General features: G+C 41.5%; 1 protein-coding gene and 1 pseudogene across 1 annotated transcript; both read right to left on the bottom strand.

Annotated features, from left to right (window-relative positions):
* Positions 1-285: 285 nt before the first annotated feature.
* On the bottom strand, positions 286-1,200 carry LOC145341227 (G-protein coupled receptor 35-like). Its single transcript, XM_080186151.1, has one exon. The coding sequence runs from the start codon at positions 1,198-1,200 to the stop codon at positions 286-288; it is 915 nt and encodes a 304-aa protein (XP_080042277.1).
* Positions 1,201-7,254: 6,054 nt separating this feature from the next.
* On the bottom strand, positions 7,255-8,173 carry LOC145341437 (G-protein coupled receptor 35-like; annotated as a pseudogene).
* Between the last annotated feature and the right edge of the window lie 17,729 nt (positions 8,174-25,902).

The following is a 25,902-nucleotide window of genomic DNA, read 5'->3' as shown; positions in this document are numbered from 1 at the left end:
ACTGGGAGGCAGCAATGCTAACCACTGTGCCAAGATTGCAACTCTCTTCTTAAGATGCAAATAGCGTTCAAAATTCTATTAATTTTGTTATTCCTATTCATTGAGCAAGATATGGAACTAAAAGAGCTGTGGCTACTCATCTTTTCACTGTTTAAAGCATTTTTGATTTTGTTATAGCTTTTTATATCTTGAGAAATGCTTCAAAATTAATTGATAAATCCATTGAAATTACAGTTATTGTTAATTTTTAGCTCTGGTACTGTTCATTGGAGAAAGAAAGATTGATCATATTTGCACATGGTTTATTACTACAGGTCCTTGGCCTTTAAACTGCATTTTGAAAACTTGACAAACTTCCGCAGAAGCAAAGTAATACCCGAATCCATTGAGACAGCAGTTCATATTGGCTATACAAGTTGCAACCTGAAGGAATAACTTCACGTGCTGCTGACTGATGCAGTCTTTATTGAATGTGGGTAGCCATTCAAGAAAGTATCCAAAGTGCACGGGCGTAAAGCAAACAGCGAAGATGATCGCACTTGCAGTAATGATCTTCATAGTTTTTACTGTGTTGAATTCTGCTGAATTCATCATGCCACTTTGTCTAAGAGCTTGGACGATTTGAACAGAGCAAAAAGTCACAATTGTCAATGGGATGGTGAATCCCACAATGTTCAGGGGAACCGTGACATAAATATCATTTTTAAAAGATACTTGCTCGAAGCAGACTATTTTCTCATCAGTTAGGTTGGAATATTTGTAATGGATGAGGATACTCCACAAACACGTTGTAATCCAGATTGTAGCACAGGTGATTGCTGCTTTCTTTGGAGACCTCAGTGACATTGCCTTAAAGGGATGCCTTATTGCAATGTAACGATCAACACTTATGCACGTAATGATAAAAATGCTGACGTACATATTGACAAAGTACAGAGATTCAGTAAATATGCACAGTGGGATTTTGTTCTTCCTCCACTCCTTATGACTATAGATTTTGAAAGGTAAGGAAGAGAGAAGCATGATGTCAGACACAGCCAAGTTTGTCATATAAATAACAGTTTCTGTCCATTTTCTTAATTTCCAACAGAATGCCCACAGGGCCAGAAAATTGACTATTAATCCAATGATGAAAATAGGAATGTAGACCACAAACTGAAAGAAGTGAACATCACCATTGGCCTCAAAGGTACAGTTCATCTTTTTTCTTGGACCCTCCTAGAAAAGAGCACAAATAGATTAACAGTGGACCCAAATCGGCAAAAAGGGAATTCCGATCAGATGACACACATTTTTCTGGTAGCCCTCATATGAGAAAGTTAGCAAATTTGGTTCCTAACTATGAGTCAGTTATATTGATGACAACTTTTTATTTTCCTTCTCTCCTTCAACATCATGAGCAGTTCAACACCATAATCTACTGATCCATAGCTAATGCAATCATTCCTCTGCTAACCTTCTCCAATCAGATTGCATTCTGGAACATTCTTCTGGAATCTGACTTTTCCTTTTCCAGTCATGATGCACTCATCTTTTGTGCAAGCTGTATCTTCCCCTTCATAATTTCCCTCTTAGATGTTTCTCTCCAATGTTTGATCTAAAGGATCATGCACTGATGACCTGGCTGCTTGACACCTTTGTCCAATCTTCACTAGGTATGTGAATGCATTTTACAGCAACTCCAATCACATGCTTTTTCCCACCTCAGTGCTTTCTCACCCATGAACTCTCTAAGTTTTATACGTGGTGCATCCTGACTCTTCTTCACTTTGCCTTGCTTTTCTCTTACTTTGCTGGTGATGTTAGCCTTAAGCAAACAAAACCTTGTCCTAGGAACACATTGAAACACTAATTCACATAGTGAACAACCTGTCATAGACAGAGGGGTTATCCTGTGAGAAAGCAGGAAATTACCAAAGAGAAACATAGAAATTATTGTCTACTTTGTCAACTGGCGAATACTTCTGCAAAGATGTTGCCACAATCTGTACAGTCCTCTCTGCAGCACCCTTTGATGTTGGGTGATATGGTAGAATTGGAATGTCTTTGACTCCACTCTTATTTAGAAATGTTTCAAACTCTTCTGACATGAATTGTGGAAAATCTCAGCAGGTCTGGCAGCATCTGTAAGGAGAGAAAAGTCACCTAGTCCAGATGACTTCTGTCAAAGCTGGACATTAACTGTGAACCTTTATCTGACACTAACACTTCTGGCATTCCATAAATTGCGTATCAACTTCTGAAAACCTCAATACATTTTGGTAGTTGTGGCATTGGGCAGAGAATCAATTTTTATCCACTTGCTTTAGCTATTGACTAAAACAAGTCAATCTTGTCTTCTACTTCAAATAATTTGACATGTAATTGTTCTCACAGTTTCTTGTGTTTGACTGCTGAGTGAAAGAAGCCTTGGCAGGGCTACCTCTCATTCTGAGATACGCTTCACAGTTTTTCACCAACTCATCAATATCTGAAACTATTTTGATACCAAAGGTATCTTCTAACTACTGTCTTCATACTGATTATCCTTGAGTGTTCCTGATTAAGTTCCTCCAACAATCTCTCGAAACCTTGGCAAAAGAATGACTCTTAAACCCATTGGAGACAGCTTTGATCTACACTCCGTTCATGTCAACATGTGAAATACTCTTTCAATTTTCAACATTCCAGTCTTCAGCCCTCAACAAATTCATTCCTCAAACAGCATCTCAAAAACTAAGTCATCTGGCTATCTTTTCACTGCTGTTTGAGGAACCTTGCTATGTTGCAAGTTGGCCGCTGCATTTCCTACATTACTATAGTGACTACATTACATTTGTGATTCACTGAAAAGGTAATTCTTTGTATTCAAACAATCTCCTGTACTCATTTTGTATTGTCACTCTCTTGGTAGAAGTTCGACAAACACTTAAGACTGATTACTTACCAGTCAAATAAATAGACTCACTTTTGGATAAAGCTCATTCACGTTCAATAAAGGCTGACTTCTACTTTGTATTTCTACAAGACAATTAACTTCCTGTTTCATAATGAGCCTTGTAGTGAAATGTTGATATCATCTTCTGGATACATTGTAATCATATTGCATTTTAATGACATTATATTGTAAGTACGTTACTCTTAGCAATCAATATATATTTGATTATATATGTTTTGTGAATATGAGCTAAAGTGAGGGGTAAAAAAGTTAAATTTATCTGTGCTACTGCTTTTTGCTTTGTGCATACAGACCTCAGAAATGGCTGAACTTGTTCTGTCTTTCCTGTTTTAATCTAACTACAAATTCAGTCGAATATCTGGCCTGGGTTTGGGTTTGTCAAAACAGAGAGATTTGGAAATCCAGCGTGGTATAGTACTTAAAATTTCAGCAACCAGTTAAAAAGAGGCTTCATTTTGTAGATATCAAAGAGATCACAGTGGATTGCTAAAAAGTAATGTTGTTGTGATGGCAGCGCATGTGATAATTTGAGGTAGAAGCAGATTTGGTACAAATAAATTTAACTTTTATTGGGAACACACATTGCAGTGTTTACAGGCTTGTTGTCATCCTACTACCCAAAGGCACAGCCCTGGTACCGCCCCTGGCTGATTGGCAGGTGGGAGGGACAACCAATCGCATTACTATAGTTCCTTCCACCTTAAATTCCTTTTGCATTGCTACAACAACATGTCTGATAACTAACAAAAGATTTGTAATGTCTCCTGTCTCCCGCAGCATGATGGTACAGTGGTTAGCACTGCTGCTTCGTAGCACAGGGACCCGGGTTAAATTCCAGCTCTGGTGACTGTCTGTGTGGAGTTTGCATATTCTCCCTGTGTCTGCGTGGGTTTCCTCCGGGTGCTCCAGTTTCCTCCCACAGCCCAAAGGTGTGTGGGTTAGTTTGATTGGCCGTGCTAAATTGCCCCTTAGTGTACCAAGATATGTAGGTTATGGGGATTAGCAGGTAAATATGTGAGGTTACAGGTTAGGGGCTCGATGGGATTGTTGTTGGTGCAGGCCTGATGTGCCGAATGGCATTCTTCTGCACTGTTGTGATTCTATGGCTGTATGAACTAAAAGTCACAGAGTTGCTCTGCGGGAATGGTCAGGGCAGTGCAGCTCAACTGAGGGAGGTTCCAGAACAGAAACTATAGGGTCTTAAGCTGCATAAAAATAAAATTCAACATCTTGTTGAATGTGTCAAGAATAACAGCTGTAGCATGATCACACACCTCAGAGGTTGCCAGCAAAACATCAGTCGTAAGTTGATCCTGTGTTTGTTGGGATGTTTCTGTTGCTCGCACGTGATTTACTATGTACAATTGTCATTAATGGGAATGGAAGTAAAGCTGCTGGGACATCTACTAGTGTTCCTACATGCTTAACAAAGTTACAAGCAGTGGAATACATGAGAATGGGGATTGAGCTAGCCACAGGTTGTCAGAATTCAGAAATATTACCCACTGTTTTTTTGTTGCACTTGTCTGTGCTAACAGAACTACGGGTTATGGTGTTGCATGAAGTCAGCCTCCAGGACTTGACCAGTTTTTTTTAAGGTTTACAATCTATGTATGACCAGATATGGTCTGCATTTAAAACTTCTGAGATGCATTTTTCAGAGACCTTTAAAGGCTTAAAACCAAAAGTTTACAATTAATTGTGAGTTTAAAAGGCAACTCTCAAATTCAGCTGCAATCTGTTAAATTTAATATAGAATGTTATTGATAATGCACTATGGAAATTGTGCAGTGTGATGTTATTAATAGACTGTGGAAATTAATTTCACAGGTGTACTGTAAACATTAGGACTCTTCGCTACTCTGTTCTCAACTTCAACACAGTATGACAATAGTCCAGTTTCTGAAAGGATAATTCCTAGAGTCCATCACAGTCCACTTCCAAAGTTACACAAATGTACAGGGTTGAATGTATGAACTCTATTGTGTGGGTTGTGGTTTACTGGTTTCTGCCTTATCTTCCCCTCCAAAATGGGATCACCATTTTGTGCATGTGTGCATGCAATGTTTCATTAGCAGCTCTGTTGGCATAGAGTCAGTAGTAGTCTGTGGTGTTGTGCAGCAACTCAGAAGAAATCTGAAAAGACAAATCTCCAAAATATCTCCAGGCACTCCTTCATACTGGTTTAAAGATCTGGATAGCTCCTTTCGTGAGACTACTTGATGGAGAATGCCAGGTGCAACCTTTATGTGCTGGATGCCATTCAGGTCTATGAATCTATGAAATTTCTGTGCGGGTGAAAGCTGTCCCATTGCCAGAGACAATAACTTCAGGCAACCCATGTATATTAAAGAAGCAGCAGAGTCTCTCAATACTTGTAGCTGAAGTTGGTGCATTAACCTTGTTGACATTAAGCCACTTCGAATGTGTCTGGATGAGTAACGGGAAGCTGGTGTTGAAATACGCTCTCACACAGTCAATATGAAGTCTGACCTAAGGATGACTAAGTTGTTCCCATGGGTGAAGGGGAGCTGAAGCACACATCGTCTAGTGCTGCTGGCAAATGGAACAGTGTTTAGTCATGTTCTCAATGCCGTTGTCTAGCCCTGGTGCTTATTATGTCCGCCCTAAATATGCCTGGGTGAGCGCTGTTCAGCTCTGCCAAGAGTGATTGTCTATCCTAGAAAGGGATCATGACTCTGGAAGCTCACAGCAGGATGTCACGCTGGCAACTCAGTTCAGTGCTTCTGCAATAAAAGGGACACTGAACATCCGACACATCCAGACCACCCTTGGAAAACAAAGTGTTTAACTTTTGACAGTACTGGGTCTGTACTCATCCATCTTGATTTGATTAGTACATATAGATGATGCATCCAAGAAATTTAACAATAAAACTAACTCTTGCGGACTGGATATTGGCAGGACTGCCCGGAAACAGAATATAACTCACATAGTTATATATAAATCAGGGTGGCACATGAATGTGTAAACTGATTCTTTTCATAACCTTGCTTCCTTGTGGTCGCCTCTTGGGTCTGATGCGGAGCCTCATTTTGGAGACAATGAGCCTGTGATCTGTCCAGCAGTCAGCACCACACATGGCCTTGGTTACTCTGACATCCTGCCTGTCTTTTCTCCTGACAATGACATAGTCGATAATATGCCAATGCTTAGAGCGGGCATGCATCCAGGAGGTCTTGTTACGGGCAGGCAGACAGAAGGTTGTGTTGGTGATGAGGAGGTCATGTGCTGCACAGGTCTTCATTAAGAGTAGGCCATTACTGTTACACTTGCCTACTCCATGCTTCCCAATGATTCTCTGCCAGATTGCAGAGTCACACCCTACTCTTGCATTGAAATCGCTAAGCAAGATCAGCTTGTTGGCACTGTTGATAATAGGGCGTCTAGTTCTTCGTAGAAATTGTCTTTCATTTCGTCCTCGTTGTTCATTGTGGGGGCATAGGTGCTGATCATGGTGGCTTGACTTCTGTTCTGTAGCGGAAGCTGTAATGTCATAAGCCGGTCGTTCACACCCTAGGGTAGACTATCAAGTTTCCAAACAAGGTGACTCCTGACGGCAAATCCAACTCCAGCATCACGACGCTCATCGCTGCTGCGACCGCTCCAGAAAAAAGTGTATCCACCTCCAGTTTCAGTCAACTGACCTACGTTGGCAAGACGAGTTTCGCTCAGAGCTGCAATGTCAATGTCGTATCTTGCAAGCTCTCTGGCAACTAAGGCTGTTCTTCTGTCTGGTCTGTCTGCTGTAGGGTTGTCCAAAAGCGTGCGCACGTTCCAAGTGCCAATGGTGAGCAGTGTCACCTTGTGTTTTATTTTGTGTGTTCGACCACAATATGGGATCCCTGCCGGCCACAGTAAACTGGCCAGGGTGTAGTGAAGCAGGCAATGTTTAGGGCACCTTTTCTAGCGCTTTCCTCATTCTAAGGAGGTGAGCAGTGCTTTCCTGAAGAGGACTGCTCAGCTACCCAGGTAGACGCCGAGTTCCACTGCTGCTTCAGTCAGTGGAAAACAACCATTAAGCCTGAGCCGCCTGCATACAGGTCCGTGACTACAGTTCCCAGTGTATCCACACCTGCTGCTTCATCGCTCGCCCATTGCCACAGGACTTCAAGGGTTGAATAAGTGTAGCATTAAAAGGTTACTGAGGTTTGTAAATATATCTAATTAAATACAAATCCAAGGACAGAGAAGAATTATGTCACTTAGCATATATTTCCAGGGCCCATGCTATAATGCATTATATTAATCAGGAATTAAATGCTGGCTAGTGTGTTCTTCCAATAATTGGTTCTTCAGAGTGTGGATAATGTGATGGTTCGATTGTTATCATTGTCCTTTGGTTCATTTTGGAAAAGTTCCTTTGCTTCAACAGTAACAAGATAAAAGCAAAATCCATCAAGGCAGCAGTTGGTATCGGCTAAACACGTTGCCGCTTCGCTGATGGGGTACATCAGCTTCAACATACTACAATCAACTTCTAGATACCTCATTACAACATGAATAAAAGTTATTATGTTGAAAGGCAGAAAGCAAACGATAAAGACAACTGCATTTGCTGTAATAATTTGCAGCGTTCTCCTTGTGCCAAAATCTCCTGCATTTGACCTATTTCTTTGCTGAAGCGTTTGGATAGTTTGAAATGAGCAAAAAGTCACAATGATCAGTGGAATAACTAGGAACACTATCAAACTCAGAACAATTTTAAATATTGAGTACTTCCCAAAAGGCACTGAGAAGCAAATTATGCCTGAGTTGGTTCCATTAGATTTACTGTAAGCCTCATAAGAAAAACTAATATTCCACAAACTTGAAAAAATCCAGAAGACTGCAGATGTCCCTGCTGCTTTTATTGGTGGCCTCAATGCCTTGAATGGATATTTTATTGCGATGTACCTATCCACACTAATGCAAGTAATAATTGATATGCTCATGCATATATTAATTTTGTGCACAACTATAACAAGCTTACATGACATTGTATAAACCAATTTGTACTGAAAACTAAATTTTAAAAGGCAAAGTAAGAAGCACCATGAGGTCAGAAATAGTTAAGCTTGTCATGTAAATGGCGTTTTTTGTCCATTTTCTTAATTTCCAGCAGAATGATTGTAAGGCCAATGGATTGAGTATTAATCCAACGGTGATAGTTGGAATGTAGAGCACGAGCTGAAAAACCTTGACACCTTTGTGCACCTCACAGCTGCAGTTCATATTTGCAAACTGTTCTGTTTTAAAAGAAAATGTAAATAAATGCATTTCATTAAATCCATATAGCCAGTATAAGAATCCCCATTTCCAAGGGAAACTGCATTCACCCTTAGTTCATGAAAGAAGATACACATCATAGAGAGTATGCTACATTAAAAGTAAATGCAACTGGAAGTATGCTGTTGTATTGCTTTTTCATACGTACAGAGTCAATCCTTTCTAAATAAACTAAACTTTGCCTACAACATTGAAATGTGAAAACTGATATCAGAAAAGAACAACTTGGAAATCAGATAGTAATTTGACGCCGAAGCCACTTTGAGTTGGTTAACTCTTGCTGTTTGAGTTCACACAGAATGCAGTTAAATCACAGGATCATAGAATTGTGAGTGTCTATGCAGCTCGCCAAAGGAGCAATCTACCTAGTGCCACTCTCTCTCTTCTTCCCAGGGCATTGCACATTCTTCCTTTGCAGATCAGAATTCAATTCCTTCTTGAATAGTTTGATCAAACCAGCCTCCATCACACTCTCACAGACAGGGTATTCCAGTTCCTAACCACTCACCGTGACTAGCACTGTTGTCCCACAGTGCCAAGGACCCGGGTTCAACTCCCAGCTCGAAACACTGTCTGTGTAGAGACTGCAAGTTCCCCCTGTGTCTGTGTGGGTTTCCTCCAAGTGCTCATGTTTCCTCCCACAGCCCTAAAGATGTGCTGGTTAAGTGCATTGGCCATGCTAAATTAAGATCTAAACCACATTTCCCATTGCAGGTTAGACAAAAGCTCAGTAATGGTGATTTAACCTCAATGTAATCATTCCACTAAGGCCAATCTTCCATGACTAAAAATGCTTCAATAATAACACAAGAAAGAGCCACACCCACAGTTTATAGCCTGCAATAACCGGAGACTGACAGGATACCACTCTAGATTGAAGCAATGGGCTTTAACCCCTCGCTGCTCACTTCCCATTGGACGGGCCTTCACTCGCTCAAAAAGGGAGTTTGTACTCCACGAAGCCTACAGAGAGATCTATTGATGATCCTCCATACTCTTCATGGCCATCAAAACACTGGGGGTCATTGCACCTCTGGCGAAGGGTAAGGCTTAAAAGGCGGTGGCCTTCATGCTTAACCCTAACCGGTACAGAAATTGAGACCACGCTGTTGGCGTCGCTCCACGTCATGAACCAGCTTTCCAACAAACTGAGCAAAGCAACCCATGGCACGTAAAAGGAGTTTGTTCAAAATTATGCATTGCCAAATACGTTAAGACAATTGGCAAAAGAACCAGAGGGGAGAAGAGAGGAAACATTTTAATGACTTGATATGATCTGAAAGACGATGTCTGAGAGGATAAGAAAGCAGAGCCAAAGATATGTGTGTTAGATTGATTGGCCATGCTAAATTGCCTCTTAGGGGATTACCGAGGTAAATGCATTGGGTCACTGGGATAAGATCTGGGTGGGATTGTCGGCGTAGGCTTGATGGGCTGAATGATTCTGCACTGTAGGGATTCTATGTAGTCACAACTTTCACATGGATATTGGACACATAGTTGAGAAGGAAAAATGATGCAGGACTGTAGATAAGAGTGGGACTCATTGGATTGCTCTTTCAAAGAGCCAGTACAGACATAATGAACTAACAGGTCTCTTTCTGCGTTGGATGATTCTCTGTTACCCCATCTCTCTCAAATTGTCTGCAATAAAGCGAGCTTTCTGAACATCTACAAAGATATTGTGAAATGTAGATTTATCTGTTCACTGAAAAATCTCTGACCTTGAAATTGGAGTCACCCTGATCAACACCCAGATGAAGCAGAGGCAGACAGACTGCAAAGGGCTGGAGTAGACAAGAGAGACATAAAGCTGAAAAAGGATAGAGTTTTGTCTAAGGCCATTGAAGTTTCTTGGTTTCTCCACCTGATCCCTGACCCCTTCTCCATCTCTATGTACCTGTTCTATCACACTTGCCTCTGATACTCTTTATCTCATTCAAAAGTATGTTGTACTTGTTCAACCTTGCACCAACCTCTGAACATTCATCATATTTATCCTCAGTATATAACTTCAACAAAAATGTTTTTATTTAAGCAGCAGAAACATTCCCTTTGATTAACCTAACCACTCTTCCTTGTCCAATGGATTACTGATTCTTGGATCTATGTCAAATGAAATTGAAAATACTATTCCGGTATTTAAATCAGTGATGGGCAACCTAGGTTAGTGAGTGGGCTACATGAGTGGTCCTCATTCATCCCAGTGGGCTGCAATGTTGAAATTCGAAATGTGCACTGTCACAACCCATTAATAAGATAAGATTAAATATGTTTAATACATACTGAATATTTCACAATGAGTTACAGAAAATGCTAAATCATTCATATATTAATAGAACTGTTATTAACTTCAAATGGGAGAAATATTTGCACTCATTTTACATATTACAATTTACTGCGCTTGTCAAAGCTAGAAAAGCTACAAGTAAACATTATGCATTTCTCAGTTACACAGATATTTGCTTTAGGTATTCATTTCATTTTTATTTGCTTATTTAGAGTCATAAAGATCTACAGCACAGAAAAGGCCCTTCGGCCCATTGTTTCTGCGTCAGTCAAAGACAAACCACCTAACAATTCTAATCCCATTTCCAGGACTTGATCCATAGCCTTGAATGCCTTGGCATTGCAAGTCCACATCTAAATACTTCTTAGATGCTATAAGGGACTCTGCCTTTACCATCCTTACAGGCAGTGAGTTATACCCCCTCATAATTTTATGCGTCTCATTCATGTCCCCCCTCAGTTTCCTCTGCTCCAAGGAAAACAATCTTAGTCTACCCAATCTCTCTTCATAGCTAAAACTCATCAGCCCAGGCAACATTTTGGTAAACCTCCTTTATTTTTTATTAATAAATCCTACTGCTCCTGACAACCTGCTGTTATAAAAACTTTGAAGAAAATCTTATATTTACCAATAAATTGTAAAAGTATTTAAAGAGAATTGAGGAAAACAAATAACATACTCACCGACCAATTGCTCTACTTTCAGCCTCTCTCTTTTTCACACATTTTTCTTCCCAGTTTCCATTCGCAGTCTTGCTCTTTCCTGCACTCTTTTATCTCCAATCTCTGTTCCTGTTCTCATTCTTTCTTGTGTAACTGCCTTCCTGCCTCCATGCTCTCTCTCTTGCAAACTCTGTGCTCACTCTATCAACAAGATATCTCATGGGTTGTGGTCAGACCTTGATGGGCTGCAGGTTGCCACCAATCATTTAAATCTCTTGCCTCTCATTCCTCTGACTCCAGTCTCTTGTATACACCCCATGCTTCACCCCCCTAACTACGCTGCCACCTGTGCTTTCAGCCACCTAATATTCTTCCTCTTGAATTCTCTCCTTAAACTCTTCCGCCTTTCAAAGTGCTCCTTAAAACTCATCTTTTAAACCAAGCTGTTGGTTAACTCACCTCAACTTCCCTTCTCTGGCTCAGGGTTCATTTTTCTTTACACCTCTGTGCATCACTCTGGTACAGCTTTCTACACTAAAGGTCATAAATAGGTGTAATTCTTTGTTATTGATCAGTTATCCACACATAATATCACAAAGTGGCAGCTTGAAAATGAAGAAATGTAGATGAGATTACAAGGGGAAGCAAGGAGATGTTTGGACTCTAGGAAGGCATCCAAAAAAGTGGTGAACTAAGGATTGACAAACTATTCTTTGCATTGTAGTTAATAATATTAGCAAGGATTGAGGATTAGTTAATGAACAGAAAAATAGCAGAAATAAAGTAGTCTGTAGTGAGATTGCAAGGTATAACTAGTGGAATGCTCAAGGGATCAGTGTTAAGGCTTCAACTATTTAAAACCTACACCAATGCTTAATTGAGGGGATTGAGTGTAATATATTTACTCTTGCTGATGCCACTGCTTCGAGGCATACACAAGTAGAATTTCTGCTTGCTTGGATATGCAGTGCACATTATCTCCCTGTCAGCACACACCTCAATTCCTCGGATCATAGGGAACAAACTGGATGAAATACAGGTGCAAATTCAGAGGGAATGAGATGGTAGCCATTGCTTAGAAATAGCTGCAAAAAAAGCAGGAAGGATGTGGACGGGGTGGAATGGCATTTGTGATTAAGAATAAAACTGCTTTTGTGTTTGGAGAGGATATAATAAGAGGTGAGCAGGCAGGTTATATTTCATGGGTGATGGAAAGAATTAGAATGAGGTTTAAAAAAGCAGTGGGAGTTGTGGTAAGTGTCAGAATGCTTTAGTGTAAGTGGTGATAGTAGCGTGGTTTAAAATGATATTTTAACTTCAGTATAAATTGGACTAGATGAGTTCATGTCAGAAAGGTAAATTTATTGAGAGTGCTCAGGAAAGCTTTATGCAAAGCAACAAGAGAGCAGACCAAATTAAGATTTTATACTGAGAAGTGAGCCAGGCTTATATTCCAAATATAAAAATATTCCAAGACATTATCTAATAGTGCTTGATGAGAATTAAAATCAGTTGGGCTTGAAGAAGAGGAACATTAAACAGCAAAGTTTTCAGGTTTCAATGAGGCCAACTTAATTGTCTATGGTAAACTGGAAAACCTTTTATGGGGTAAAATGACAATAAGATATATTCAAAAATAATTTAATGTGTTACAGAAACAAAAGCACTAAATGCTGGAAATACATAGCCGTTCAGCATCTGTGGACAGAAAAACAGAAGTAATGGGTGGAATTCTCCCAAAGTAATTTGAAGTGTTGAATTCACATAAAAACTGGACTAAATCCCCTTTTATTCAGCAGGATTTTCGTAATGAACCTCCCACACTTTGTGCATTGCAGAGTGCACTAGTGTGAATTCGGTTAGAAATCAGTGGGCAGGGCCTGTTCCCGCTGGAGAGGTCAGGAGCATAGTGCTGAGCGAGCCACTGTGCATGTGCTGATCTGTCAGTGCCGAGATTGGTGCATTTGCAGTAGCTCCTCACTACCGGCTTCCCGATTGCTGGCCACCCGTCTGGCGGTGGGGAGAGGGGAGACTCTAGTGTGTTTGGAGATTTCAGTCCTGATCTGCTAATGATTGAAATACTTATTGGAATAATTTATACAGCTTTGTGCTGATTTCTGGTGCGGAGCTGATGGCGACTTGTGGAGACCGTGGCATCCAGTGGGAAGCTCACTAAATGGCTAAAGCAATGCAGCAGGCTGGGAAAATCACCCCCAACATTTCAGGTTTGTGACCCCTTGACACCTGTGTGGGTGCCAACATGGTAGCTCATTAGCGATGGTGAGGCTGGAAGCTAAGAAGAGCAAGGTTATTTCGAAAATCTTATCCTCAGATGAAGGGCATGGAAGGGAAACCTGTTCAACATGTGCTGTGGCACTCTAACCGTGGTCAACTATAGGGTTAGTTGTGCTAATGTACCTGCTGAGAGTTGTCATTGCACATGTCACTGGCTTCCTCAGTAGGGAGACATTCCACAGAACATGCACCATCACATTCTATCTTCACATTGTATGCCATTACAGTCATACCTTGGTGGAATCATAATCTAGCTTTGCGTGATGAGATCTGGGCAAGCAGGAGGAAGAAACAGGCAGAAACAGCAGTGTGCAGTTCCTTTTGGAGGGCCAGGGACAAACATGGTGGCACAGTGGTTAGCACTGCTACCTCACAGTGCCAGGTTCAATTCCTGGCTTGGGTCACTGCCTGTGTGGAGTTTGCATGTTCTCCCCGTGTCTGCATGGGTTTCCTCCGTTTCCTCCCACAGTCCGAAAGATGTGCTGGCTAGGTGCATTGGCCATACTAAATTCTTCCTCAGTGTACCGAACAGGCGCCGGTGTGTGGCGACTAGGGGATTTTCACAGTAACATCACTGCAATGTTAATGTAAGCCTACTTGTGACACTAATAAATAAATTTTAAAATTTTAAAAATGCACAGCCAAGTTGCTGGGCCTCAGACTCTTTCTGGAGCATCAGAGGCAGAAAACTTCCTGAGCGTTAGAGATCCCTGAGGCTTTGTGGAACCATGGGCAGATAATCCATAGTGCTCTGTCATAGCCAACTTAAATGCGAGGTCTTCTCCATTTGGAGTATGGTCACACTTTTGCAGAGCTAAATGCGTCACTATTCTGAGTGGATGCAGGAGCAGAGGGCTGACTTGAATTGAAAGAATCATATGGAATGGTGACACTGATGATGCAGAGATGCAGGGGGTGGATTCCAGCTGCCTCACAGCTGCTGGCCTCGTCTAGCATGCAGGGGGACCATGAAGAGGTAAAGGCAGTTGAGGGTGCTGCTGAGGGAGGCTAACCCTCAGGCGGCACTATCATCACCACCTCAACCCTCTAGTTTCTTGCCTATTTTGCTCTCTTCAAATGCATTACCTCACATTTCTCTGGATGGATTTCTACATACTTCTTTTCTGTCTATCTGATCATCATTGATATCTTCTTACAGTTTACACTCAACCACATAGTCAATTTTTGCATCATCTATAAACTTCCTCATTAGCCTCCTACAGTTTAGACTAATTCATTGATACATATCATGAAAAACAAAGGTCCTTGTAATGAACCTAATGGAGAAAAATCACTTGGAACAGTCTCCCAGTCACAAAAGCCCCCGCTAACCATTGTCCTTGGCTTCCTGCTGCTGAACCAGTTTAGGATACAACATGGATCCAATGGCCTTTTATTTTTCTGTCCAGCCTGCCTTGGACCTTTGTCTCAAACCTTGTTAAAATCAATTTAGTCTACATCAAATTTCTACTTACATCGAATCGATATTTTACCACCTCAAAAATTGCAATCATGTTAGTCAGCCATAATCATCCCTAAACGAATTCATACTGATTGTCCTTGATTAATGTGTGTATTTCTGAAAGCCAATTTATACTGCCCACCAGAATCTTTGCAATAATTTTCCCACCACAAGGTTAAACTGACTAACAATTACTAGGTCTAACCCTTCTTCTCTACTTAAACAATATTACATTAACAGTCCTCCAGCTCTCCATCACCATGCCTGTAGCTGGAGAGGTTTGGAAAATGGAGGTTGAAGTCTTCATTAGTTGCTACTTTGCTTCTTGTAGAAACCTAGGATACCATGTTCCCTGCTCATTTCCCTTCCCATCATTCCTGAATCCTTGGATCTTTCCTCTTCCTCGCTTAGAAAGGATAGCAGGACAAGAGGCACAGCCTCAAGATAAGGGGGGGGGAGCAGTTCAGATCGGAGTTGAGGAGGAACTTCTTCACTCAAAGGGTGGTGAATCTCTAGAATTCTCTGTCTGTTGAAGTGGTGGAGGCTACCTCGCTAAATATATTTAAGTCACGGGTAGATAGGTTTTTGACAGGCAGGGGAATTAAGGGTTATGGGGAGAAAGCAGGAAAACGGAACTGATCCACTTCAGATCAGCCATGATCTTATTGAATGGCGGGGCAGGCTCGAAGGGCTAGATGGCCCACTCCTGCTCCTATTTCTTATGTTCTTATGTTCCCCAATGGAGTGGAAAGTCTCCTTGATTTGAAACTGAGCCCATTCTTGGGAGCACCAGTCAGAGTTTTAGTCTGCATCTTGCATGCTGGATCTGTGAGTCCTTGGCGCTGGCACTATGTTCCTGAAATTGAAAATGTTTCACTTTCCAGCACTAAACTGTCCAGCACAAAGATTCCTTATCTTACATGAGCATATCAAATATAATTCAAAAAATTATACTCCCTCAATCTCTTGAGTCAGAAACTTGTCTCAAGTTTCACAACAAAATGCAACATGAAATCCAAGGTAACATTTCAGTACAATAGTAAGGGAGTACTATACGCTGGAGCTGAACCATCTGTAAAAAATCTCACAGTGTTATTCAAATTATGAAGCTTTTGCAATGTGCTGATCCCCATTCCTCTCTCAATCAACCAGCAGAACATTTTTTTAAGGAATATTCATTGATTGGCAGACTTTGTTGCTTGCAAACTGACTGCCATACCTTAACAATAGTGATTTCATTTCTAAAATAATTGTTAAGCCCTATGGGACATTCTAAGGTAGAGTGCTGCATGTATGCAAGTCTCGACTAGATAACTGTGTACACTTGTGAATTGATATTTCATCAACAACAATTCAGATCTAATCATTACCTGACTTTTTATATAAACAATATTAGAGAGTTTCAGGCTTCTATACTCTAGAAATCATAACTTAGTAAAATATATACAGAAGTTGCTTACCAGTAAGCAAGGGAATTCTTTTGGCAGTGATACAAATTATAATCCTTCCTTAATTAGTTGGTGAGCTTAGAAATGTCAGTGTCTCGCCACAGAGTGAATCAAGTGTCAACGTCAGTAGAAGCATGTTCCAAAAACGCAGGAAATGTAAACCACATACCTTATCTCTGCTGAAGAACCAATAATTTTGAATTTATGAATACATCCCTGACATATTCAAAAGGGTGCTAGTTTATGATTCACACTAGGGTTTGCATTCAAATCGGAGATATTGGCAACAATATTTAAGCACAGAGGTCACATCCATTACAGAGATAAACAATTTGTCACACAGCTAGCTAAGGAATTCCAACACTGACATCCAGAGAACAATGTGAATAATTGTCTTGATATGTCCTGTCCATGAAAAAAAGGACAAATCCAACCCAGCATTTACATAACAATAACCTGTTCACTGGTGTTCAGTTTGGGTTCTGCTGTGGTCATTAAGCTGCTGACTTTTTTACAGTCTTGGTTCAAACATGGACAATAGAACTGAACACAAGAGGTCAGATGAGACTGACTGCCTTTGACATCACGGTAGCATTTGAGTGTGGCATCAAGGAGCCCTAGCAAAATTGAAAACATTGGAAATCGAGGGGGGGGGGGAGCTTTCCATTGGCTGGAGTCATAGCTGGCACAAAGGAGATGGTTGTTGTTATTGGAGGTCAATCATCTCAGCTCCAGGACATCACTACAGGAGTTCCATAGGAATGTCCATGGGCAAAATCATCTTCAGTTGTTCCATCAATGAGGTTTCTTGCATCATGAAGTCAGAATTGGGAATGTTCACTGATGATTACACAATTTTTAGCAGCATTTGCAATTTCTTAGGTGCTGAAGCAGACTGTGTACATATGCAGCAAAATATGGACAACATCTAAGTATAGGGTGATAAGTGGCAAATGATATTTGTGGCACCAAAGTGCTGGATAATGATCACCTCCAACAAGAGAAAATCTAACCACATCTCCTTGATGTTCAATGACATTACCATTGCTGAATTGCTCACTATCAATGTTTTGGGGATTACTATTTACCAGGCACTGACACCGGACACAAATCAGGAGTGTGATGGAAAACTTTCCACTTACCTGGATGAGTGCAGCTCCAACAATGCTCAAGAAACTTGGCACTTCCAAGACAAAGCAGCCTACTTGATTGGTATTCAATACAGCAACTTAAACATTTGCTGCCTTCACCACTGACACACAAGGCTTGATTTTACCATCAGCTTGCGCCCATTTTTGGGCACAAGAATTTGGTAAGGTCGTGTGTGGCACAAGTAGCATGATCTGTGCCTACCTCCATGTCGGTTCTCCCTTTACCAAGGTCCAAAAATGGCCATCATTGGGACTGTGCCCGAATCAGGCGTGATGGCCATTTAAATGTATTTGCATGCATTTAAATTGACTGCACGCCCAACTTTACCAGCACTTCCCCCTTTATGACCATGTTCACCCATCCAGAATTGACACGAAACAGTCATTTTTCATAAAAGTCTGATTCGGGTACCCCAATTAGTGAAGAGGTAATTGCCGAGTATCTAACAGCTCTCTGCTTGGGTTTGGTGGGGTGCGGGGGGGGTGGAGAATAGTCAACTGCCACGCTGAGATCAGTGAGGGGGAAGGCAGTGTCTGCTGCCACTCTGCCTGAGATCACTGGAGGTGGGGAGAGTAAGGGGGTGTCCACTGCCACTCTCCCTCAGATCACGGTGGGGGGGGGGGCCTGCTGCCACTCTGTTTCAGATTGGTGGGAGAGGTGGGGGGAAGGGAGATCTGCTGCCACTGTGCCTGAGATTGGTGGGGGAAAAGGGGAGGAAAGACCCAGTCAGACTGGGTGTTGGGGTGGGTGGGGGAGTAAGGGGGTCAGTAATGTTTGGGGGGAGGCAGTGTCTGTGGGGGCCAGTGAAGGAACGGTGATATACTTTCAAGCTATGATGATGCTTGACTTGGAAGAGAACTTACAGGGCCAGGGTCAGGCATTATCCGGCCCAGGAGCAATGTATCAGGGGAGCTACATTCTATCATTTTTTTTCTGTACATGTGCATTTGGGGACACCGATCGGAGCTGCAAGATTTTGGGTGCATTAAGCCCCATTCACAGGCTTCTACAGCATAATTCGGAATTGCTGATATTTCTTCAGGCAGAATGCATATGGGAGCACCTGAGAAGCCCAAAAATCGGATCTGAAACCCTCCCAGTTTCAAATCCATTGAACGCTTCAAATCAAACTGGTAAAATAGGGCCCACAGTGGCATCGGTGCGTACCATCTACAAAATGCATTGGTTTCGCCAGAACCTTCCAAACCTATCATCTCTACAACCAGGAAGAATGAGGACAACAGGTGCATGGGAACACCACAACCTGTATGTTCTCCTCCAAGTCAAGCATCATCATAGCTTGGAAGTATATCGCTGTTCCTTCACTATCACTAGGACAAAATCTTTGAGCTCTCTTCCTAACAGCAAGGTGCTTGTATCCACAGCACACAGATTGCTGTGGTTCAAGACAGTCCCATCATTCAATCTATTTCATGAGGAGTTAGTCATATTTTTAGCCTCTTGGGGAATCAAGAGAAATGTGAATCAATCCGGAAATGTGAAGGTAAGCCATGATCATATTGAATGACAGGACAAGCTCAGTGGATTATGGAGTCTACCGCTCCTCCTAGTTCTTGTTTTCTAATATTTTTGTACATATCCCTGTACTCATGAATGTAATTCTTTCAAAGGTGATATTTCTCATTTTAGAAATGCTTGCATTTAGCTACAGAAAACTGTGAGGGTAGCATGGACCTTAATGATAAAGGGTATTGGAGATACGGATCTGATTTTACCTCTGCGAAGTTGAGTTGGTTTTGAGCAAGGCAAAATCTTGCCTGTGAGTGGCAAGGATGTTTTTAAAGCCATGGGAGTCATCAAAAAGATGACCTGAAATTTCAGAGAATTGCAGTGCGTAGGAGGAAGATTTTGAGACATTGAGTAGGCAGAGTGCAAGGAGATTGATGTTTATTATTAAGGCAATGATTTTCTGCAGGATTATGAGAAAAGAGCAGATGAGTACGGCTGATTGGATAGCTCTTTCAAAAAGCTCGTGCAGACATGATGGGCCAAATGAGCTCTTTCTGTGTTGCATAACCCTATAATTTGAACAGTGAGAAACTATCCTTGTGATTTTTCATTTGCACAAGACAGTTATAAAGCCATGTGATGAGATTTTTCATTGCATTGATGTATCAGACGTCACTGGCTGCATTTATTACACGCTCTTAGCCCTCGTCTCTGAATCAGAAATTCTGGCTCGAAGGCCTTACATGAGGGCTTTCAATGTGACTTAAAGTGACATTCCAATTCAGTACCGATGGAAAACCTGATAACATTTGAGATTTTTCCCAGCACTTCTTTTCAGTTTAATTCCAAAGCTTCTGTTCTCACAACTGTGTACAGATAAAGTTGTTGTTGTCTCCCCCTCCACACCTAGTGGTGCATTTGGCAGACTTTCATATGTTTCCATCATTAGATTTTCCCTGGCACAGCTCACTAAGCTGTTGTAGCTTGAGTATGGTTGACTTGGAGTCTTTCCCACTCTTATCACCTGCCATTGCCTTGTGTTGGAAGGATTTTGCAGGTTGACACTCAACCTGTTGGATCACAATTTGAACGCACCTTCCTTGGTCATCAAGTCCTGGGTTGGAACTCAAACCCAGAGTTCCTTGGTCATCAAGTCCTGGGGTGGAACTCAAACCCACAGGCAGGGATGCTACCCATGTGACTACAAGGTGTTGTAGGGAATAGGTTGGGCTGTTCTTTAAAATATAATTCCAAATTCAGTAAGAATGGAACCGAGCAAGGGCATTTCCAACAAGTTGACTAATAACAGAGAGCCATTGAGTGGTAGGTCATGATTTTATCAAGAAGGGTAGGAAGATTATGGGCTAATAGGTGGGATTTTAAGAATCTGCTTATAGGGTCATCTTAATATGATGGAAAAGAGGAAAATCTGATGGGAGAAATTGAGATAGAGAGTTGTGGAAAAGTTGGGCATGGGTATTGAAGGAGGTTGGATATTGGTTTGTTTTTTGCAAAAACATGGGGACCAAGGGTAGTTTTGCTGCTGGAGGGGATGATGGTGGTGATTTTGAAAGGAAATGAGGTACAGTACTTAAAGAAAGGGAACCAGGCTCATCAAACAAGGGAGTTTGTATATGACAGATGTGTCGCATTTTAAACACTTTAGAAAGAAGTCCCTTACCATAGTTGAAGTGGGATATTCCCCACCAGTGCTGTTGTATGGAATTACAATCACTGTACTTATGGAAGGAGAAACAGAGGAAAAGAGTCAGAGAAGAATGTTGTAGGTGATTTTAGATCGATAAGTTATGAAAGGAGTCTAAAGGAAAACATTAAGGAGGAGACATCATCCAAGCTCTTAACAATGAAATAATTAATAATGAGAACATACTTCACACAGGTTTGTTGATGTGGGAAGAATGAGGACATTTGAACAAAAATATAATTGTGGTTTTTGGAAATCAGGGCAAACCAGTGAATAAAAATTCCCATATTCCAGTTGGAATTTTTTTCATTAGGACATGATAACCTCAAACAATAATAATGTGCTGCTGCTGAGTACAAGAAGAAAATAACTCAAATAAATCCTGTTAATAGAAGTGCAGTGACTATAGATAGCAGCTATTTTTTATTGATTCAATGCATGTGCTTACTTGGAACTAAACTTTATTCTAAATTCAAAAGAAAGGAATAAGAAGTTTTCTTAACTGAGAATTAAATACACAAATTAAGCTCATTTAGGGTCATAGAGGTTTATAGCATGGAAGCAGGCTCTTTGGCCAAACTTGTCCATGCTGCTCTTTTTTTAAAACCCCTAAGCTAGTCCCAATTGCCTGCATTTGGCCCATATTCCCCTATAACCATCGTACCCATGTAACTATCTAAATGCTTTCTAAAAGATAAAATTGTACCCACCTCTACTACTACATCTGGCAGCTTGTTCCAAATACTCACCACCCTCTGTGTGAAAAAATTGCCCCTCTGGACACTTTTGTATTTCTCTTCTCACATTATGTCCTCTATTTTTAGACTCCCCTACCTTTGGGAAAAGTTATTGACTATCTAGCTGTTCTGTGCCCCTCATTATTTTCTAAACCTCTATAAAATCACTCCTCAGCCTGATTCACTCCAGAGAAAAATGCCCCAGTCTATCTTTCCTCTCCTTATAACCCAAACCATCAAGTCCCGGTAACATCCTAGTAAATTTTTTCTGCACACTTTCTAGTTTAATAATATTCTTCCTATAATAGGGTAACCAGAATTGCACACAGTATTCCAAGTGTGGCCTTACCAACGTCTTGTACAACTTCAGCAAGGCATTCCAACTCCTGTATTCAATGTTCTGACCGATGAAACCAAGCATGCACTTCTGATAAAAGTTTGTTGTACAAAATGGAACAGGTAATAGATCTTATGCTTACAAATGAATCTTCCAAAAGCTCCCTCTGCTGTTGGATAACTGAGGTGGGGTGGGCCGGAGTAGTAGTGGCAACAAATCCTGTACATGGGCCTGAATTTGGCTCCATGCAATTGAATGGGTTTGACTGAGTTAGAAGCTGGCCAATTAGTTACCTTACACTTGGCCTGAAAAATCAGAAGCATGCCTGCTCCTGCTATGCCAGGCCACCTGCAATTATTCTTCGTGCACCAGGCCCTTAGCTGACTCATGATTTCCATCATGCATCTGTGAGAAGGTCCCATCTCTGAGAGCTGCTAACTACCAGAGAACCATAGCTCTGTCGTTCGACACCAAGAACATGGAAACTGCTGGGACTACAGGTACTTCCAGAGAAAGAGATGGCATGGACCCATATTTATTGGTTAAGTTGGGGTTTTGCCACGGTGAGCTTAATAGGCTCCAGCAAAGAGTTGGAGGCTGAGCCTGTCAGTGTGGTGGGAGGATTTGATTTGATTTGATTTATTATTGTTACATGTATTAGCAGACAGTGAAAAGTATTGTCTCTTGCGCACTATGTAGATAAAGCATATCGTTCATAGAGAAGGAAAGGAGAGGGTGCAGAATGCAGTGTTACAGTTTTAGCTAGCATATAGAGAAAGATCAGCTTAGTGCAAAGTACATCCATTCTGAAATCTGATGGCAGCAGGAAAGAAGCTGTTCTTGAGTTGGTTGGGACGTGATCTCAGACTTTTGTACCTTTTTCTCAATGGAAGAAGGTGGAAGAGAGAATGTCCGGGGTGTGTGAGGTCCTTAATTATATTGGCTGCTTTGCTGAGGCAGCAGGAGGTGTCAAAAGAGTCAATGGATGGGAGGCTGGTTTGCGTGATGGATTGGGCTACTTTCATAACCTTTTGTAGTTTCCTGTGGTCTTGGGCAGAGCAAAAGCCATACCAAACTGTGATACAACCAGAAAGAATCCTTTCTTGGTGCACCTGTAAACGTTGCTGTAAAAGGAGAGATGGAATGTGGGAAGACAATGATTATTTTGAATATGGAGGCACCTGAACAGGAGGGAAGACCTCACATCATCTCACAAAATGATCACTACGTTTAAATTGGCAGCCTCACCAAATGGTGATCATTGAATCACGCTAGCCCTCCATTTACTTCCCACTTGCTCTCTCCCCTTTTCGATCTGTTGGACGTTTCACCAGACCCTGGCCATCCTCTGATCTCACCCCTGCCTATGTTGGAGGTCTCTATCTGTTATTATCAGTACCTCCACTTTAAAAGGACTCATGTTGACCAGGTATGGTACACCTCCATGTCTGGCCTCACTTGTGAACATTGTGAACTCAATTCTCCTGATAAGATGTGGAAGGTTGCATTAACAATTTCAGATTACTTAATGGCATGTCATTAGAACAATGGCAACCGAGATGCTGTGCTCATTCCTCATCTGCACATTCTGCCAATATGCCACCTTCCAACTGGACCAAAAATTTAAGAACACAGTGATATTGGCACCAACAACTAGGTTGGTACAGTGCCAACCTGGAAGTACCAATCTGGCAATGCCAATCTGGTATTGCCAACCTGTGCTGGGGTCGGGCTCGGGTGGACCCTAGTGGGACCTCATGGTGGGGGGCATGTATGTGTCATGAAGAGGGAGAAAGCATTCAAGGAAGGGGGAGAGGAAATGCCAGGACTTACAGTTAGGTGGAGATGCCAGGGTGGATGGGGCAGGGAGAGAAAGATGCTGGAATTATGAGGGGGGATGAATTGCCGATTTCCATGAGGAGTGTGGGGAGACAGATAAGAACACAAGAGCATAAGAACTAGGAACAGGAATAGGCCACCTGGCCCCTCAAGCCTGCTCCGCCTCCAAGGCAGTGGGCAGGAATTGGAACCAGTAATGAGTGGTTCGCTGACTCCAGCCCCCATTATCACAGGGCATCATTTAATATGGACATTCTCCACTTAGCAGCCACTCAGTGGGTTTCCAGCCTTAAACGTTCCCGGAAAATGGCTTTTCTACCCAGCGGGGTTTAGTCGACATAATGCCCAGACACTGAGCTGTCAGGCTATGAGCCCAGAGGAGACCATGGCCACTAACTTAAAGGGAAATCTGGTACTGGACCAGGGGTTGTAGCTATGTGTAGGGCAGATGATTTGTCTGCAGTGTGTAAACATTGGCCAGCATTGACATAGGTGAGTTTGACTTTTCAATTCATTTTGACCTTTCACAGAGAGGCAGAATTGACGATTTTTGGCAGGGAAGATAACCTATCTGAAAACTTTAACATTGGGTCATAACCTTCTCAGAGTGGCAATCAGCATCAGATTGCCACACCACACTGACTTACGTGTGCTAAAATGTCATCAGTTGCCCCAAACAACAGGACGCACACACTTACGATTAGAGATGGGACACGAATAACAATTTATTTTCCATGTTGATGAATTTTGATAGCTTAAATCATCATAAAACGTTAGGAAAAAAGTAGGTACATTTAAGCATTTTTGATACCTATAAATCACAGGTCAATCCTGTCCCCAATCCCTGCCGTACCCACCCAATCCTCCTGTTTCCTCCGCCTGATACGCCAAATTCTCCATCCTCTCTTTCGTGGGGGCGGGCACGGATGAGACCAGAGAATCCCGACTCCTGATTCTGCTACAGCCATTTATGACTTTAACAAGAGTTGTTGTGGTATTGTGGCGGGGACAGAAAACGACACATGACTAAAAGAATATTGTTAGATACTAAACATTTCACAATTACCAAATTTTCACAAAATATCATTTTGATGTAAAAATACAAAATGCTGGAAGTGTGCAAATGAATCTACACCTGAAGTGGGAAAAGACAGAATGTAATATTCCAGGCCTGAATCCTTCTCAGAATATAGACTGTGTTAATTTGTACTAGAACACTAGGTGGAGCAGTTCCTGCATATTTGCAGTTGAAGTGGCTGGGACAAGTTCAGCGGCAACATACGTTGGTTGAGTCAGAAGGTGATGGGTTCAAGCCCACTCCAATGCCTTGAACAATCATGCTATCAGGATGACATTTCAGTGCAATACTCAAAGAAATCTCCTTCACATGAGCTCTTAAGCTAAGGACCTTACAGGTCGACATACAATTTGAACAGGGGCAAGAAAGGTGGTTGACGGAAGGAATAGTCAATTTTGTTTTATTTAATCCAGAATTTATGGCACAAAAAGTAATCATTATAAAATGATAGCTTATTTCATTATAACCATGCCTGAGAAACTGAGCAACATTACGTGGTGGAAATTGCATCAAAAATAACTGAGAGCCAAGCTGTGAAATAGTTACTGCAAATGGGGAGTATGTGAGGCAGAGGAAGCAATAATGCATTAGGAATGAATTACCTTTGGTGAATGATGATGAGGCAATCAAAGTACTGACTGTTTATCCCAGTATTTGCAGCTTTTTACATTTTAAGTTTTAGTGTATTTGGGAAATTTACATTAAAACAGAGAATTTTTAAATGATTGTTCCTCAGAGTTTTTTTGAAGGCAACCTTAATTGTAAAGTGATATAATTATGCACATGACCATAGGCAGCACAACAGCAGAGTGGTTAGTATTGCTACCTCACAGCACCAGGGTGTTGAGTTGAATTTCCAGCCTTGGATGGCTGGAGGCTCTCTTGTTGGAGATGGGTATTGCCATTGTGTGGTGTGAATGTTACATGCTGCTTTTCAACCCAAGCCTAAATATTATCTAGGTCTTGCTATATTTGGACATTGACTACTTCTGTGGATTTGCAAATAGGACTGCAAATTGTGCAGTTATTAGCAAACATCCCCAATTCTGATCTTGTGCAGTCATCAGCAAACATTCCCTCTTCTGATCCCAACATGTCAAGCAAACTGAACCTTTGACTGTAGACCCTGTCGCCCTCTCTGCTGTGGATCCAAGAAACGGTTTATTGATTGATTGCAAGCCCTTGTAGTTGCAGCCCTTG

This window comes from Carcharhinus amblyrhynchos, chromosome 3 (genome assembly GCF_965287045.1).
Source record: "Carcharhinus amblyrhynchos chromosome 3, sCarAmb.v2.hapA, whole genome shotgun sequence".
NCBI lineage: Eukaryota > Metazoa > Chordata > Chondrichthyes > Carcharhiniformes > Carcharhinidae > Carcharhinus > Carcharhinus amblyrhynchos.
The sequence above is the reverse complement of the archived record's forward strand: the minus strand, read 5'-3'. Positions and strand labels throughout refer to the sequence as shown.